The following is an 18,777-nucleotide window of genomic DNA, read 5'->3' on the forward strand; positions in this document are numbered from 1 at the left end:
AATGGAGGGCTTTCCCCCTGCTATGGATCTTTTAGCACATAGTGGTCCCCAACCTTTGGGGGGACCTGGGCCACATGATTGGTGGGCTGATGTGGGCGCGTGCATGCTTAGCTTCACTCATGCTTCTCTGCGCCAAAAGCTTTTGCAAAGGGACTGAAGGCTTGAAGCGGTGCAGGTTCGCATCCCCGAATCCTTTAGTTCGTTTGCAAAAGCTTTTGGCGCAGAGAAGTCTTTGGGGTCATGGTGTCATACTCCTTCAGTCTCACCGAGGCTGCCCTGCTGTGGCCTGTTGCCTGCCGGCCCCTCCAGCAGCTGAATCAAAGGAGGAGGAGGTGTGGGAGTCAGGGTCAGCATCAAGGCAACCTGAGAGCTCCGAGGGGGAAGAGGGAATGGAGCTATCAGAGAGAGAGAGACAGAGGTGAAGCCTGGGCCGTCCGTCAGCCCTCAGATGGAGAGTCAACAGCACCCAGATCTGGAGGTGGCTGATGAGGAAGAGGAGGAACAGCTGGGTCCAGTGCCTGATGCACGGCTGCGCAGAAGGCAGTGGAGAGGAGAGCAGTGGAAATCAGTGGGCCGACCCTTGGGATGGAAGAGCCACCACTGCAGGTAGCCTTGGCGGTCAGTGAAGCTGACCAGGATATCCTTGTTCCGCTCAATGCTCTCAACGCTCCTCTTTTGGAGCATTGTGAGCAGGCGACTTGGTGGCCTGGCTGAGGGAGGTGGACAGGGAAACTGGGTAATACAAGCAGCAGGCCAGCTCGCACGCACATGCTCGCAGCTCCACTCACGTAAGACAGAAGAAAAGCCTTTGGGGCGCCACTTGCGCTAGTGTAGCTGTGTGTGCATGCCAGCCTGCAGCTCATGTGGCCCGGTTCTGAATAGGCCACAGCCTGGTAGTGGGCCATGACCAGAGGTGGGATTAATTTACCTTCCCTACCGGTTTGCAAATGTGAGAGCGCGTGCAGTGCTCGCGCATTACATCCAGGTGGGTGGGTGGAGCCTCCTGCAGTTGCCACTACTGGTTCGCCTGAACTGGACAAAACTGGCTGAATCCCATCACTGGCCATGACCCAGGGGTTGGAGACCTCTGTTCTAGCACTTCTACTAAGCAGGAAGAGACACATTAGCCTGAATTTACTTTAACCTCAGGTCCCCTTAAATGGGACTTTGACATGACTTCAGCTATGGCAAATCAGGGTTTGGACATTATTGTCAGATCATACAATGTTGGTTATCCGGTTGATCCTGAAAGAGTTAAATTAGCTTGCTTCACCTGACATAATCGGTAAGGAAAAGGTGAGCTCCATAACTTAATTGAGATATCCCAAAGGTGTTTTTTCAAGAGGCAACTGGACTTTTTGGATTAGAGGTGAAGAAGCTTCTTGGATGAGAAGCGAAACATCTTCAAAGAAAAAAAAAATCCCAGTAAGTCCAGTTGCCTCATGAAAAAGGACCTTTGGGACAACCATGACCTGGATGACTGAGAAACTCCATAGACATTTAATCTATCTATCTATATAAATGGGTCTCTGTGTGTGTGTGTGTGCGCGCGTGTATGTATGTATGTTCCAGCATAACGCTGGAACGCCTTGAGCAATTTCAACCAAACTTGGTACACAGATGACTTACTCTCTGGAAAGAATTACTGTGGGGGTAAGACACCCTTAAACACCCCTCGGTATGTGTGTATGTGCCTGTCTGTCTGTGTATGTTCCAGCATAACTCTGGAATGCCTGGGCTGCGTTTTGACACTATAGATATAATCCTTTCCTTTTCCTGTCTAATACAGGATTGGGATAAATAAATACCTGGGCAATGCCGGGTTATCAGATAGTGAGATATAAAAACTATTGTGACAAAACTCCTTCCTTTCCGTAAAAGTCAAACTCTTAGGATGCACATCTTGTAGCACTTCAGTTGCTTCTTCTTCCCTCTCTGTGACGGGTTTTTGTATTTTCAGTTGAGCGTGAACCTGTTGGTGCGAGGTCCCGTGAGATAGTCACAAATGCTTGATTGATTGACGAATGTCCATTTGGGAATCCAGCTTGATTCCTGAAGGCGTCCAGGATTAATTGAAAATGACTGAAGCTGCCACTCTCTAAATCAGCGGCCCCCAACCTTTTGGGCACCAGGGAGAAAGGTTTTTCCGTGGACCAGAGGGGGCGTGGTTTCACATGCTGCCTGCATTCCACGGATGGGCCTTCGCTTGTTTCACAGCCCGGTTTCTGGGACTGGTGGTTGTGGACCCCTGCTCTAAAGTATATCAATATACCTTTTTTGTTTTCATTGTTTATGTTATAGCAAGTAGGTCCTATGTTACAAAACTTTTTTTTTTAAAGACAACTGATCTTTGTTTTTCCTTGAAGACGTTTCATTTTTCATCCAAGGAGCTTCTTCAGTTCTGATTGAATGGTGAAGGATGGAAGGGTTTATATTCCTTGCAGTTATCTGATGGTTGTTACAGTAGCACACTCTCTGAGGGTCGTTGAGGCCACTTGAAGGTTTATGCGAACGATCAGAGGACTGCAAGGAATATAAATACTTCCATCCTCCACGGTTTAGTCAGAACTGAAGAAGCTCCTTGGATGAGAAGCAAAATGTCTTCCGAGGAAAAACAAAGTCCAGTTGTCTTTTGAAAAAAAGCACCTTTGGGAAAACCATGACTGGGATGACTGAGAATCTCCATAGACAGTTACAAAGGCAAGGTGGTAATCATGCCATACTAAACAATATTCTTATGTCAATAGATATTACTTGTGTGTCCGTGTATGTGTGTCAGGCTTGTGAATCTCCTTCTGCTTAACATTCAGTCCTTTAGTTTCAAAAACCCTTTTTCCTACAAATGGCTTTCATTTCCAAGATGGTTGGCTGTGGGCTTCTGTCGGATGCCCTAATTAGAGCCAAGCTTCAAAAGAAATTGGGTTATTTATTAGGAGCTTCATGTCGGCACTTTCCAAGTAAAGCCAACTTTGACCCCATGTAATTTACAACCCAGGCATGACACTGTTTCCCCCTTCCCCCCAGGGTGTGTCATCAGTCACATTAGCCAACAGAGCAATTTTGCAGGTTATAGAGATCACTCCCCTCCGGCCGCTGTTGGTAACCCTGAGAGACAGCCTTGAGAGAGATATATCTGGAATGTGCTTTTGTTTCCCATCCCCTTTACCTATGGCAACTCGAGAGCAGGCCAGGGATGCTTTGCGAGTTGACATCTTTCTTATTCTTAAACGCAAGTGGCATTCTCCTTACATTCCCTGAGATATTTTTAAATAAGGAGCAATAAAAAAAGCATTTCCTCTATTCCTAATGGATGTATTCCTCCACTTTTTTTTCCGACAAAAAGTAATAGATGGAAGGTTATCAAAAAGAGATCCAACCAAGAATTCAGGAGAAGTTATCTGACAGTGAGAACAATTATAGGTAATCCTCGATTTACAACAGTCCGTTTAGTGACTGTTCAGAGTTACAACAGCACTGCAAAAAGTGACTTACGGCCATTTTTCACACTTATGACCATTGCAGCATCCACATGGTCACTAGAGGTGGTATTCACTTACTTTCCCTACCGGTTTGTAAATGTGAGCACATGCACGCTCGCTTTGCTCACATGCACCCCATCCACGCATGCGCCCGGCCTTCCGTACATGTACTTTGGTGGCGTGCATGCCTTCTGCGCATGTGCCTGGCCTCAAAAACGTGCCTAAATAGGCTGGCATAGAGCCGGGGTGATTTCCGCTACCGGTTCAGTCGAACCGGTCTGAACCAGTTGAATACCACCTCTGATGGTTACATGATCAAAATTTGGATGCATGGCAACTGGTTCATATTTATGACGGTTGCAGTAACCCAGAATCATGTGACCATCTTTTGCGACTTTCTGACAAACAAAGTTCATGGGGAAACCAGATTCACTTAACAACCATGTTACTAACTTAAACAACTGCAGTGATTGACTTAACAACTGTGGCAAGAAAAGCTTGTAAAATTCACTTAACAATTGTCTCAGTTAGCAGTGGAGATGTTGGGCTCAATTCAGAGGTGGGTTTCAGCAGGTTCTGACCAGTTCTGGAGAACCAGTAGGGGAAATTTTGAGTAGTTCGGAAAACCGGTAGTAAAAATTCTGACTGGCCACGCCCCCATCTATTCTCTGCCTCCCGAGTCCCAGCTGATCGGGAGGAAATGGGGATTTTGCAGTAACTTTCCCCTGGATTGGGGAGGGAATGGAGATTTTACAGTATCCTTTCCCTGCCACGCCCACCAAGCCACGCCCACCAAGCCACACCCACAGAACCGGTGGTAAAGAAATTTGAAACAGACTACTGGCTCAATTGTAATTACAGTACGCAGTTTTTTCCTTGTAATCCATAGCTTCACTTAATTCACAGCGTGATATAGCCATGTAGAATTCTCATATGTTCCACAAGTTTGGCTATCAGAGATGACTTTGTCAATAAGGCATGACATAGGATAACTAGAAATCATGTCTTGTGAAAAATAGGCCACAAGTATAATACCAGAAGCCATAAAAGAACAACTTACAGGAAGGTAGTATTTTTAAAATATTCTGCCTAGGTTACCCATGCACTAAAAATGATGCTTCAAAACTTCCTATATTGTCATGTAAGTCAGTTTTTCTCAATCCTGGTGGCTTGAAGACGTGTGGACTACAATTCCCAGAATTCCCCAGCCAGCTCCAGTCCCAAGTCTTCTGGATGCTTGTGCCACGGATGGAAACTAATCAAGGAGAGAAGCCACTTAGAACCAAGAAGAAATTTCCTGACAGTGAGAACAATTAATCAGTGGAACATCTTGCCTCCAGAAGTTGTAAATGCTTCAACAGTGGAAGTTTTAAAGAAGATGTTGGACAGCCATTTGTTTGAAATTGTATAGGGTTTCCTCCCTGAGCAAGGGTTGGACTAGAAGACCTCCAAGGTCCCTTCCAACTCATATTCTATTCTATTCTATTCTATTCTATTCTATTCTATTCTATTCTATTCTATTCTATTCTATTCTATTCTATTCTATTCTCACTCCTACCTCTCCTCTCTTCTACTCCTCCTCCTCCTCCTACTACTCCCACTGTATTCTACTCCCACTCCCACTCCCACTCCTAACTCTACTCCACTCCTCCTCCTCCTCCCACTCCCACCCCTGTCCTACCTCTACTCTACTCTACTCCCACTCCCACTCCCACTCCCACTCCCACTCCTAACTCAACTCAACTCAACTCTACTCTACTCTACTCTACTCTACTCTACTCTACTCTACTCTACTCTACTCTACTCTACTCTGACTACTCTGATTTTCTGGTTAAGGGGGAAATTTTAGGTACCCCACCTGGATTTTGAAAAGCGTGGATTTCAACATCCTTGGATCCCCAACAGCATGTCCCCAAGTGCTCAAATTAACCATGCTGGATAATGAAGCCAGACTTTCTGCATTCAAGACTCGTGCCTTACCCTGAGAAACGATCTTTCTCCTATTTGAGGGTTTCCCAACTGTGGGAATTTCCAGGCCAGTGGACTTCAACTCCCAGAATTCCACAGCCAACATGACCATTGATCAGAATTCTGGGAGTTGAAGTCCACCCTCTTGGAAATTCCTACGGTATAAACAAAAGAGAGGACTTTCCAAGCAAGGATCTTCATTGCATGCTACTCCAATTCAGAGACCTGTGGCTTGGCAGTCACTTTTCCCTGATTGATTATCCAAGAAGCCAGTTAGGGAACCCCAGAACGACATCAGAATCCAAGCCAACCATGTCAGCTTAGTGAGCAACCATAGTGTTCTGCCCCAGCTACGGACCCCAAAGAACGCAGCACACACAAAGTCCATTCAAACCTTGGTTTAATAAATAAACCAGTCTTTTACAACAATGGCTGTTAATTAACTGCATTAACAGCCTACAAGAATCCAAAGAATAATAACTGAAAACTTACTGTGGTTGGCAGAATGCCCAGAAACAATTTATAGGAAGTTGGTAAGATAAGCAAGACAAGACAGGAAGGTATGTGAACGAAGTTGTTCCCTGCAAATTGCTTCAGTCGGCGTTCCTCCTTAAATAGGCTAAGGGAGTGGCCAATTAGCCCCAAGCCTTACTCTCGAGGAGACCTCCTCCTGAGGAGCCACTCCTGCCTTTTGGCAGCTCTGCGTGCCCGTGCATCAAGAAGAGGCTCCTCCTCTTCGTCCTCTTCACTTAAGGGAGCTTCTGGAGGTTCTGAAGGCCCCGCCTCTGGCACCACATCTTCTCCAGCCTCCTCATTGTCTGACTCAAGTGCCAGCTGCACAGGCTGCTGGCGCAGCACCACACCAGCCTCCTCGCTGTCGGAATCAGCTACTAGCTGCACAGGCCGCGTACTGGCCACAACGCATAGGCTGCCCTCCAAAGTTTGGGCTGGCTGGGGATTATGGGAGATGTAAGAGAATGGAAGGTTGGGAAAAGCTAGATAATGCAGTTCTCTCTATATCAGGGGCGTCAAATTCAAGGTCTGCAGGCTGGATGTGGCCTGCGGATTGCTTAAATCTCGCCCATGGGGTCAGCCTGGAACTATAAAAAGAACGGTCCTTGGTGCCTCTGCTGGCCAAAACGGGCTGTGTGTAGCCTGCCACAGCCCATTTTCAACCTCCCTGGCCTCTTGCAGCACTCTGGTGGTTAAAAGGGCCATGTGGAGGCCTCGCGGGGCCTCAGCGCAGCCCATTTTTGGTCGGCAAAATGCTGCAGGAGGCATCCGTCCCATCTCCCCCCCTGCTCCCTCCCCCGCCGGCCCGTGGAGGAGAACTACAATGCTGATCCGGCCCTCGAAGAAATCCAGTTTGACACCCTGCTCTGTATTATAGACTTTTCTATAATCCTTTTTGTAACTAAGAAGTGAAGTAAATACTGTATAGGTAGGAAAGGAAACCAGCATTTAGAATTGGTGAAAAGTATGATTGGTTAGTGTTTGTAAAGATCAAGGTCCTTGGGAAAGGTCTTGAAACAGAGCAAGCATGTTTGAATCAAGGAAGAGGAAAACCTGCATTTCTGAATGTCCGATGAATGTCTCCATCTCATCTACAGTAGAGAAATATATATTGTGGTGGGAGGAAGCCAGTAAGAAACGAAAATCGCCTTACGTTACTCCATTGTATACAGTTGTAATAACCCCCCAGGAGGTACTATATGACTAGGTAGTGTAGTACTGTACAGGTACTGTAGTCCTCAACTTACAACAGTTCATTTAGTGACCATTAGAAGTTACAACAGCACTGAAAAAAAGTGACTTATGACCGTTTTTCACAATTATGACCATTGTAGCATCTCCATGGTCACATGATCAAATTCAGACGCTTGGCAACTGACTCATATTTATGACGGTCGCAACGTCCCGGGGTCATGTGATCCCCTTTTGCGAGACCTTCTGACAAGCCAAGTCAATGGGGAAACCAGATTCACTTAACAACGGTGTTACTACCTTAACCACTGCAATGATTTATTCAACAACTGCGGCATGTTAGGTCGTAAAATGAGGCCAAATGTCTCCCTTAGTAACAACATAAAGTTCGGGCTCAATTGTGGCTGTAAGTCGAGGACTACCTGTAATTTTGAAAATTAGGTGAGGAGCAGAATGATGGCACGAGGTAACAATCTGTCCTTGTGTCTCAAAAGTGCTTTTCAAAACAGAACTGGACTTTCTTAGTTTTTCTTAGTTTTTTTTTTTTTCCTTTGAACACGTTTCTCATCCAAGAAGCATCTTCGGTTCTGCGAAACGTTTGGAAGAAAAAGAAAACCTAAGAAAGTCCTGTTGACTTTTGAAAAAAGCACTTTTGGGACAACCACAGCCTGGATAACTGAGAAGTTCTATAGATCTTTGTCTTTATGTGTCTAGTTGTCTTGGTATACAATTGGCCCTATAGCGCCGTCCGGAGGGAAGGAGTCAAAACAGTTCATGTCCAGGAAGTGAGGAATCTGCAGATGCCTTCTCAGCCTTCCTTGTCAGCTTGCTCACAGGAGCCGGGTTTTAGAGTGGAAGATAGGCAAGAAACGGCTTTTGACAGGTGCATCTTGGAAAACTAAAATCAGAAATCGGGGGCCAGGTTTCGACCGTTGGGCCATTCCCCTTGCACGGAGCTGCTCGGACCCAATGCTTCGTATCTAAATCTTCATGCCCGTCGTTCCATCTGCACTCTACATATTCCATCTGACCAGATCGCCTTCTGTTTTCCCGTTCATTCATCCCCTCGGTTCTTTCTTTCTTTCCTTCCTTCCTTCTTTCCTCAATGGGTGCCCCCTCCCCCTCCCCGCCCCATCTCCATTCATCGACCACGGAAAACTTTCCCGAGACGCCTTTTCAAGTCAGTGATGACCCAAAGCCACATCTCGCCACGGCCACCGCTTCTACTGCTGCTGCTTTTGAAAGACTGTTGAATTTTTTTGAATGGCTGAAAGGGAGTCCTCCCCACGTGGTGGTTTTGGAAGTGACCCCCTCCCCTGCTTGTCTCTCCCCTTTTTTCTCTCGTCTCGTTTTGATTTGTCTCCGTGTCCAGTCAGAAGGTCAGCTTGAAAGATCGTGTCTTCTCCAGCCCTCGAGGTGCAACCACGAAAAGTAAAAGTTCTCCTCAGGGGTCAAGCGTCCGAAGATCCCCCAGTGCAGACCAGAGCGTGGAAGATAGCCCAAGTAAAGTCCCCAAGAGCTGGAGTTTTGGAGACCAGACTCGGGCCCGGCAAGCTTTCCGCATCAAAGGAGCCGCGTCCCGTCAGAATTCAGAAGGTGAGGCGGAAGGTGATCTGACCTAGACTCCTTTAAAAAGCAGGAAGCAGAGTCTTGGTCCTGGCAAAACCTCTTTTATTTACACGACTGTGAATTCCTTTCATTCACAGTCAGCCTGTCCAAACAGTTTTTCAAAGGAATATTTATCAACACAGACCTTATCTCGCTTGGAAGGCTGCCGGGTAACTAATTTCCAACCGCAGTACAAGACAAAACTTGGCACAGAGTCTCTCAGAATCATGGAACGAACAAATTGTTTCCTGCAAAAGCCCCCTCTCTGTTCACTCCTCTTTTGTTTCCTATGGGAGGGGCCAATTACCTCCAAGATGTGGCTTTACTCCTGAGTTGACCCTGCTTTCTGAGTTGTTCTTGTCTCCTGGCAGCTCTGTGCATGAGCACACTGGGAACGGGCTCCAGCTCTTCCTCAGTCTCACTGCTGTCTATTATTCTTCTCTGCCTCCGACGCAGAGCCCTCATCTGAGCTTTCCCCAGCCCCCAGGACTGGCCCATGTTCCTCTCCAACCTCCTCACTGTCCGACTCTGCTGCCACCTCTGCTGGCTGCCGGCGGGCCACAACAGAAGGATGGTCCATGCAAGACTTGGTCTGTGTTTGTCTTGAGAGGTTTTAGCAGGAGGAGACAGTAGCAAATTTCAGATAGTCCAATAGACAATTGGGCTGAAAATTTCCATTGCTAAGCAAGGTACAGGTAGTCCTCAACTTACAACAGTTCCTTTAGGGACCATTTGAGATTATAATGTCAAAGAAAAAAAGTGACTGATGATCATTTTTCACCATTGCAGCATCTCCAGGGCCACATGATTTACATTCATATCCTTCACAACAGACTCATATTTATGACAGTTGCAGTGTCCCGGAATCAGGTGATCCCCTTTCGCGACCTTCTGACAAATAAAGCCAATGGGGAAACCAGATTCACTTAACAACCATAGTTACTAATTTAAGAACTGAAGTGGGCTCAATTGGGGTCATAAATTGAGGACTACCGGTACATTTTGCCCCAGTTTGCAATCTTTTTTGTCACTATCTTAATCAATACTTACGGCGCCCTGATGACACAGTGGTTAGAATGCAGTATTGCAGGCTAACTCTGCTCGCAACCTGGAGTTCGATTCTCACCGGCTCAAGGTTGACTCAGTCGGTAAAATGAGGACCCAGATTGTTGGAAGCAAGATGCTGACATTGTGAACTGCCCAGAGAATGCTGTAAAGCGATAAATAAGTCTAAATGCTATTGCTATTATGATGGTTACAGTACCTTGGGGTCCGATGATCCCATTTTGTGACCTGACAAGCAAAGTCAAAGGGGTTGTTAAGCAAAGATTTGCTTAACAACCTTGTTACTAACTTAATAACTGCAGTGGTTAGAATGCAGTACTGCAGGCTACTTCTGCTGCCTGCCGGCTGCCTGCAATTTGACAGTTCGAATCTCACCACACTCAAAGTTGACTCAGCCTTCCATCCTTCCGAGGTTGGTCAAAGGAGGACCCAGATTGTTTGGGGCCAGAGGCTGACCCTGTAAACTGCTTAGAGAGGGCTGTAAAGCACTGTGAAGCGGTATATAAGTCTAAGTGCTATTGCTATCCACTTAACAACTGGTAAGATAGGACACAAAATGGGATAAAATGAACAAATATCTTATTCAGCAACAGAAACTCAATTGTGGCTGTAAAATGAGGACTACCTGTAGCAAGCTGCAAAATGCAACTTCAAATCAGGCAAACCCAATTCCTTCACTTTCCTTTGCATCTTCTAACTCCTTATCATTAACTCATGTTTCTTTTCCCCCGTCACACAAAACCTAGATATAACCTTTTGCCACTGTTTAACTGGGCCATAAGTTATCAAAGCAGGTATTGTCTGGAACAAAAACATCATTCTAAGCAAGACATCCTTTTTCTATTCCTGATTTCGCAGGGAAATGTTACGTGTGCTTTTGTTAGGATAATGCAACTCTCTTTAGTCCTTTCATTTTAATGTAGCATTTTTGCAGCCATAAACTGCACCTTTTAATTTCCTTTTAATCCTGGAAATCATCCAGAGACCTCTGGAAAGCCACAAAATGGATAATTAAATACAGTGAGTAAAAACCTAAGTGCTTCTCCAGATGAACCTTTCAGCAGAAAGTGCGTAAATATGTTCCCCCCCCCATCATCTCCTTCATGGCCTGCTTTTCTTGCTAGTTTGTGTTTCTGTTCATTCTGCCCCAGCCTAAGGCTCTCCCTGTTGAATATCTGTCTTCTCACGCCTTTCTTCCCACCTAGAAGCAAGCCTCCCTGGAGAAGACATGCCTGATCCTGACAACAAGAGCTGCAACTGTGAATTTTTGACAGAAGACCTTACACCAGGCCTTAAAGCCAGCATCCGGGCAGTGTGGTAAGTTGTGTGTCCACATTATGTAAAACCGTGACAGTTAGTGGGTTTCAATTTAGTTTGCTACTGGTTTGCTTGTGCGCGCACTCACTCGTGTGATGCTTCTGCTCATGCACAGAAGCGTCTGGGCAGGTGGGTGGAGCTTCCCGCCACCGCCGCTACGGGTTTGCCCGATCCCGGGCGAACCAGTAGCAACCCACCACTCAAGCATGACAACAAAAAGTGGTGCTCAAAAGGCCACTGCTATTAATCAGGATCTATAAGGGACTGTGTTGGCCTCAAATGAAGGAAAAATTTAAATCAGTACAATCAGAATAGAGCTGGAAGGGATTTTTGAGGTCTTCCAGTCCAACTCCCTGTTCAAGCAGGAGACACAATTCAGACAAATGGCTGTCCAGACTCTTCTTAAAAATCTCCAGTGATGAAGCACCCACAATTTCTGGAGGCAAGCTGTTCCACTGGTTAATTGTTCTTACTTTTAGGAAATTTCTCCTTAATTCCAGATTGCTTCTCTCCTTGATTAGTTTCCATCCATTGTTTCTTGTCCTGCCCTCTGGTGCTTTGAAAAATAAATTGATCCCCTCCTCTTTGTGGCAACTCTCAAATACCGGAAGACTGATATCATGCCCCCCTAGTCCTTCTTTTCTCTAGACGAGGCAAACCCAAATCCTGAAACCATTCTTCAAATGTTTTAATCTCCGGTCCTTTAATCCAGTTGCTCTTCTTTGCACTTTTTTCCAAAGTCTCAATATCTTTTTTGTAATGTGGTGACCAAAACTGAATGCAATATTCCAGGAGGCTAAGGCTTTATAAAGCGGTACCAATGCTTCACATGTTAGTACTGCTTTATAAAGCCTTAGAAAGAAATATAAGAGAGAGAATGTGCTACTTGGTGTACAGGTAGTTCTCGAATTACGACCACAATTGGGCCCAAAATTTCTGTTGCTAAACAAGAGAGTTGTTAAGTGATTTTTGACTCATTTCACAACCTTGCTTGCCACAGTTATTAAGTGAAACACTGCAGTTGTTGAATTAAAGTTGTAAAGTGAATCTGCATTCCTCATTGACTTTGCTTGTCAGAAGGTCAGAAAAGGTGATCACCTGACCCCAGGACATTGCAACTGTCAGAAACACTTTTTCATAAATCACTTTTTTCAATGCTATTGTAACTTCAGATGGTCACTAAATGAATGGTTGTAAGTCAAGGACTACCTGTATTCTTGGGTGTACTTCTTGCCCCGCAAGGTTGACGTTTAACAGCTTTATCAGGTATTGATAGCATTATTGTTTAAAGCAATATTTCTCAACCTTGGCAACTTGAAGACGTGTGGACTTCAACTCCCAAAATTCCCCAGCTGGTTGGGGAATTCTGGGTGTTGAAGTCCATACATCTTCAAATTGCCCAAATTAAGAAAACACTGGTTTAAAGCAATAGATTTCCAGTCTCTCCCTTGTGACATCATCCAGACACAGATGGACAGTTAGAAAGAATAAACCATTGAAGTTTTCTTCTTGTCACTCTGTATCTCTGCTTTAGCATCATGCGGTTCCTGGTTTCCAAGCGAAAATTCAAAGAGAGCTTGCGGCCGTACGATGTGATGGACGTCATTGAACAGTATTCAGCAGGACATCTGGACATGCTTTCCCGGATCAAAAATCTTCAGTCCAGGCAAGTCTTCCCTTTTTCATCTCTGGTGGCTTCTGGTATTGGTTATTACTTGTATTTGAACTAGGTAGGGTTTGGTATTCTGAAACACGATGTTAAGTTGATCAGTATATCAGAAAAAGTTGAAGTGGTTGTTTGAATGTGGCCTGACCATCTCCTCTGGTCTCCATTGGGCTGTTCTTGAAAGTTACTATATCTTTTGGGGTATATGCAGGAAGTGAGAACTAAACTTCAGCACAAATGGAAATTATATTTGGCATATCATTTATATTTTTGTAAAACAAGAAAAAGCAAGAATATCAGCCAGGGTAAATTGTTCTCCTAACTGGACAATATCCTGGGAAGTACAGATAGTCCTCGACTTACAACCATTCATTTAGTGTCCATTCAAACTTACAACGCCACTGAAAATGAGTTATGACCATTTTTCACACTTACGACTGTTGCAGCATCCCCATAGTCATGTAATCAACATGATTATGTGATCAAAAGTCAGACAGTTGGTCACTGGCTCATATTTATGACGGTGGCAGTGTCCCTGGGTCACATGATCCCCTTTTACGATCTTCTGACAAGCAAAGTCAATGGGGAAGCCAGATTCACTTAATGACCGTGTTACTAACTTAACAACTGCAGTGATTCACTTAATAAGTGTGGCAAGAAAAGTCGCAAAGTGGGCCAAAGTGGGAAACTGTATCGCTTAGCAGCAGAAATTTTGGGGCTGAATTGTGGTCGTAAGTCGAGAACTACCTGTAGTAGTTTCTGATTCTGCGGGGAGTTCAAAGTTTTCACCTTTGTAGGGACATTTGTAAAAGTAGTCAAGATGAAGAGTGAGTGTTCAAAAACTTGACCTTCTTATTTTACATGTTTTGTATCAATAGTGCGCATAAAAACGCTGCCCAGACCGATTTGCTCATCAGATGGCAGCTACGTGAATTCGATAAGTAAATTAAAATAAAAAAATAAAAACTGGGCGGAGCTTTGATGACAGTCACAGACACCATTTTGACTTTTTGGATGCTCCCACATGCCCCAAAGACCCCCACTGTCCTGTTATCTGTTGTGTTCAATATCCAACATTTCTGTGTGTGCATGTGTGGGGATATAACAGAATAACAGAGTTGGAAGGGACCTTGGAAGTCTTCTAGTCCAGCCCCCTGCTCAAGCTAAGATCTTGCGCAGAACCTTCAACTCTCAAGCCTCTGGTAGAGGACCCGAGACCACCCATAGGGACAAGAAGGGAATTTTTTTTTTTGATACAGTATATATCCGTTTCAATCGTGTACGATTCCTGGCAATTATCCTTGCAGTTTTCTTGGCAAGGTTTTTCAGAAGTGGTTTGCCATGGCCATTTTCCTAGGGCTGAGAGAACATTGAACTTTTTAACCAACTTTTAATTTCAGCTGCTGAATTCTACAACAGTGTATAGCATTTCTGCGTTCTCCTTCTCCCCTTTTTCACTATTTTTGCAAGCGGGTTTTGTCATGCCTGTCTCTTGTTCCACCTTCTTGTATATGCGTATTGACTTTCTTTGAGCTTTTCCTTTTTCCAAACGGGTTGACGTACCTTCCATTCAGTGGTGAAATCCAAATTCTTTTACTACCGATTCTGTGGGCGTGGCTTGGTGGGGTGGCAGAGGAAGGACACTGCCCTATAAAATATCCATTCCCACCCTACTACAGGGGAAGGATACTGCAAAATCCCCATTCCCTTCCCACTCCTGGGGGAAGGATATTGCAAAATCTCCATTCCCACCCCACTCGGGGGCCAGCCAGAGATGGTATTTGCTGGTTCTCCAAACTACTCAAAATTTCCACTACCGATTCTCCAAACTGCTCAAAATTTCTACTACTGGTTCTCCGAATTGCTCAAAATTTCCGCTACTGGTTCTCCAGAACCTGTCAGAACCTACTGGATTTCACCCCTGCTTCCATTGATTGCAGGAATATGGAGTTTTCATTTTTCGCGCCGTGAATGGCCTTGAGTACTTCATCGGGAAGAGGAGTGCAAAGTTGTGGGTTTTGTTGTTGTTGTTGCAATGGAATATTTTCATACATTTCCCAACTCGTCAGTTCATACTTAGCCTGCTCATTGCTGAACAAGGAATCCTTTCACGAGGGGTTCCTTTGGATCCTTCCCAAAGAAGGATTATTCCATTGTCGCTGAAAAAAATCCACCACTTTTTAACAACCATCCTAAATGATCAGATTGTTTGGATATTCTTTTTTTTTAAAAAAAATTCTGAGCAGAGATAATCTCCTCCTTTTGTTTCACGATTTCAAAAGTTCCCAACTCAATTCTTTCTCCGACATGTTGCTTCATTGTGTGTTTTGTTGGTGTGTTTCTTTTTCTTATTTATTTTTGCCAGGATAGATATGATTGTGGGTCCCCCACCCTCTTCAACTCCCCGGCATAAGAAGTATTCAGCCAAAGGATCACCCCAATACTCACCTAGGTTAGGATATAGGAAAATTTTGTTCTGAGCTTCTCATATGCTTCCTGTGGAATCTTTTCATGCCATGTTCAGAGATGCTCTTGATCACTTCCTGCTGATTTCATTTCCCCCCCTGAATGGCTTGCTCTCCTGGATCTGCTTAATTTTTATTTTTTTATTTTTAGAGGCACTGAAGATAAGTCTTCACACTGTGCAGCCTTAGATATGGCCAGGAGCACTTCTGCAATAATCTGATTTTTTATTGTGTTGGAATCATTTTTTTATGCATGTAATGTGTTTAGCTGCTGTAGTGTCTATCACTATGAAATACAGCCTTGACATCCATAAAAGCCATTCCTGCAGAGAGAGAGAGAGAGAACAATTGGGTCCCTTTACAGGTAGTCCTTGATCCAAAGGTGTTTTTTTCAAGGGACAACTGGATTTTCTTTGTTTTTCCTCGAAGAGGTTTCGCTTCACATTTTCAGAAGCTTCTTCAGTTCTACAGAACTGAAAAAGCTTCTTGGATGAGAAGCGACACGTCTTCAAGGAAAAACAAAGGAAGTCTAGTTGCCTCTCGAAAAAGGACCTTTGGGACAAATATGACCTGGATGACTGAGAATCACCATAGACAAATAGCCCATTCATTTAGTGACCATCCGAAGTTACAACGGCACTGAAAAAGATGACTTATGACCCTTTTTCACAGTTACGACCAGTACAGCATCCCCATGGTCATGTGATCAAAATTCGGACGCTTGGCCACTGGTTCATATTTATGACGGTTGCAGTGTCCTGGGGTCATGTGATCTCCTTTTGCGGCCATCTGACAAATAAAGTCAATGGGGAAGCCAGATTCACTTAACAACGTGTTATTAATTTAACAACCGCAGTGATTCACTTAACAACTGTGGCAAGGAAGGTCCTAAAATAGGGCAAAACTCACTTAACCACTGTCTCGCTTAGCAACATAAATTCTGGGCTCCATTGTGGTTGTAAGACTGAAGGACAGTCTGTACAACAATGCTGAAATACATTGGGGAAGATTTTCAACTAGCTAAAAGTTTGAAAGTTGAAGTCCTGATAACTGGACTTTTTCTTTTTCTTTTCTTTTTTGGTTTGAAAAGCTTCACTGCTCCTCTGAGTAGCTTCTTCAGCCAAACGTTTCAAACCAAAAAGAAAAGATGTCCAGGTGCCATGACTTCAATCTATGTGCCAAGGTTTTCGCTTAATGACCACTGCAAAAAAAAATGTTACATCTGGTCACATGATGCCTTGACTTACAACCTGCAATGACTTAGTAGCATAATTTTGGGCTCAGTTACAACCATAAAACGAGGACTACCTGTAGATAGTTTTACCTGTACCTCAAATAATAAAAGGAGAGAGGACACGGTGTAAACTCATTTGGTTGGAAAAAAGTATTGTTAAGGATAAAATAGGGTTTTTTTTCCCAGTTCTTTTTAATAAAATCCGGCAAGATAGTTCCCCCTTTCAACGTAACTAATAAGTAATAATAATCTACTAGTCTATAAAAAGAGAGTGAATGCCACTCCTTTCAAGCCCTGATGATGTTATCTGGTTGGGTAATGAAACGTCTGCAAGAAAACAACAACCAAGCTTAGAGAGCACCAAGGACCCCATAGTCGTTGTTGTTATTCTTGTCCTCCCCCTCCTCCTCCTCCTTCCCTCCTTCCTCTCCCCTCCTCCTCCTCCTCCCCTCCTCCTCTTCCCCCTCCTCCCCCTCCCTCTCCTCCTCCTCCTCTTCCTCCTCCTCTTCCCCTCCTCCTCTTTCTCCTCCTCCTCTTCTTCTTCCTCTCCTCCTCCGCTTCCTCCCCTCCTCTTCCTCCTCTCCTCCTCCTATCCTTTCCCCCTCCTCCCCCTCCCTCTCCCCTCCTCCTCTTCCTCCTCCTCTTCCCCTCCTCCTCTTTCTCCTCCTCCTCTTCTTCCCCTCCTTCTCCTCTTCTTCCCCTTCTCCTCCTTCTCTTCTTCCCCTCCTCCCCCTCTTCTTCTTCCCTTCTTCCTCCTCTTCCTCCTCTCCTCCTCCTACTTTTCTTTCCCCCTCCTCCCCCTCCCTCTCCCCCTCCTCCTCTTCCTCCTCCTCTTCCCCTCCTCCTCTTTCTCCTCCTCCTCTTCTTCCCCTCCTTCTCCTCTTCTTCTTCCCGTCCTCCTCCTCTTATTCCCCTTCTCTTCTCCACTTCTTCCCCACCTCCTCCTCCCCTCCTCCCTCTCCCCTCCTCCTCTTCCTTCCCTCCTCTTCCTCCCCTCCTCCTCCTCCTCTTCTTCCCCACCCCCTCCCTCTCCCCTCCTCTTCTTTCTCCTCCCCTCTTCCTCCCCTCCTCCTCCTCCACCTCCCTCTCCCCCTTCCTCTTCCTCCTCCTCTTCCTCCTCCATGATACATCTGCCAAAAAACCCCCCCAAAACAAAACCAAGCTCAGAAAGTACCAAGGGCCCCATTATTGATAGCTAACTCTTAACAAATAGCTTTTCGTTTTGAAAAGCTCCTTAGAAGACGGACAAGATCAACCTACAACAAATAACTATAAACGGGGATTACCCAATTACGCTGCTGTTTTGTATTTATGCAGTGTTTTGATGGCCCAGCCAGAGAAATATTTGTGCAACCTTTGACGGACGAAAGGGGCTGGCCCCAGTGCCCAGGCTGCGCTCAGAATGGGCAGTATTCGAAAAGGACATATCATTTTCCTGCTTCTCATTAAGGAAAAAAAACCCCATTGATCCTTTCTTTTTTTCTCTCTCTCTCTTTTTTCCCCTCTCTTGGCTGGGCTCCACTCGAGCAATTTTGGGTTTGGCTAACTGCTTTTGGCAGAGGCCGGAGACGCAGATGTTCCTCTTTGCATGTTCCTGAAAGCATGGAGTGTAATGTAGCATGAGGGATAAAATGCACCATGTCGCAGCCCACATTTCTTTCCGATACCATTTCAAAGAAAGAAAAAACATTATTTCAAAGGATGGCAATGTAGAGAAAAGTGGTTCCCCCCCCCTCCGTGCGTTCAGTGGAAATCGATCAGGGTGCAATCAAATCAGTGGTGGGTTCCTCCCGGTTTGCGCGAGCCGGTAGCGGTGATGCTATTACGTCACCGAACCGGTTCTCTTTCTTCGGGAGCTGGGCCTTCCCGCCCGCCCCTGCGTTATTCTGACCTTATATTTCTGCTGTTTTCGCCCAGCTGAGAGTTGCGGCAGAGCGGATTGCCGCACCTCAGGGGGGCAGATTTGCAACACGCTTGCGTGAAGCGCTCATTTGGTGTACCTGCGAGCGAACCGAGCATGCGCGCGGCGATCGCGCGCAAAGCGCGTACACAAAGAGAACCGGTAGTAAAGCCGGTTAGAACCCACCCCTGAATCAAATGCCATTGTTTGATTGACATGAGTGCATCGGAACAGAATCACATCAATTAAACAGAATCACAGAGTAACAGAGTTGGAAGGGACCTTGGAGGTCTTCTAGTCCACTCCCTGCTCAAGCAGGAGACCCTTAATTATTTCACATGAATGGTTGTCCCATCTGTTCTTCAAAACCT

At 45.3% G+C, this 18,777-nt stretch overlaps 1 protein-coding gene across 9 annotated transcripts in view; it reads left to right on the forward strand.

Annotated features, from left to right (window-relative positions):
* The window catches only part of KCNQ2 (potassium voltage-gated channel subfamily Q member 2), a 133,442-nt gene that overhangs the window by 93,849 nt on the left and 20,816 nt on the right, over positions 1 to 18,777 (forward strand). For 4 of the 9 annotated variants that reach the window (XM_034441288.3, XM_087889014.1, XM_034441290.3 and 1 more), the window contains 3 exons: positions 8,524 to 8,747; positions 11,030 to 11,141; positions 12,676 to 12,807. In XM_034441288.3, the coding sequence (XP_034297179.2) occupies positions 8,524 to 8,747; positions 11,030 to 11,141; positions 12,676 to 12,807 (468 nt within the window). Of the gene's footprint in view, positions 1 to 8,523; positions 8,748 to 11,029; positions 11,142 to 12,675; positions 12,808 to 15,172; positions 15,260 to 18,777 lie in introns of all 9 variants that reach the window. The other 5 variants (XM_034441289.3, XM_087889016.1, XM_087889015.1 and 2 more) reach the window with 2 other exon arrangements.

Source organism: Pantherophis guttatus, chromosome 3 (assembly GCF_059756535.1).
Source record: "Pantherophis guttatus breed Tessera chromosome 3, ASM5975653v1, whole genome shotgun sequence".
NCBI classification, from domain to species: domain Eukaryota; kingdom Metazoa; phylum Chordata; class Lepidosauria; order Squamata; family Colubridae; genus Pantherophis; species Pantherophis guttatus.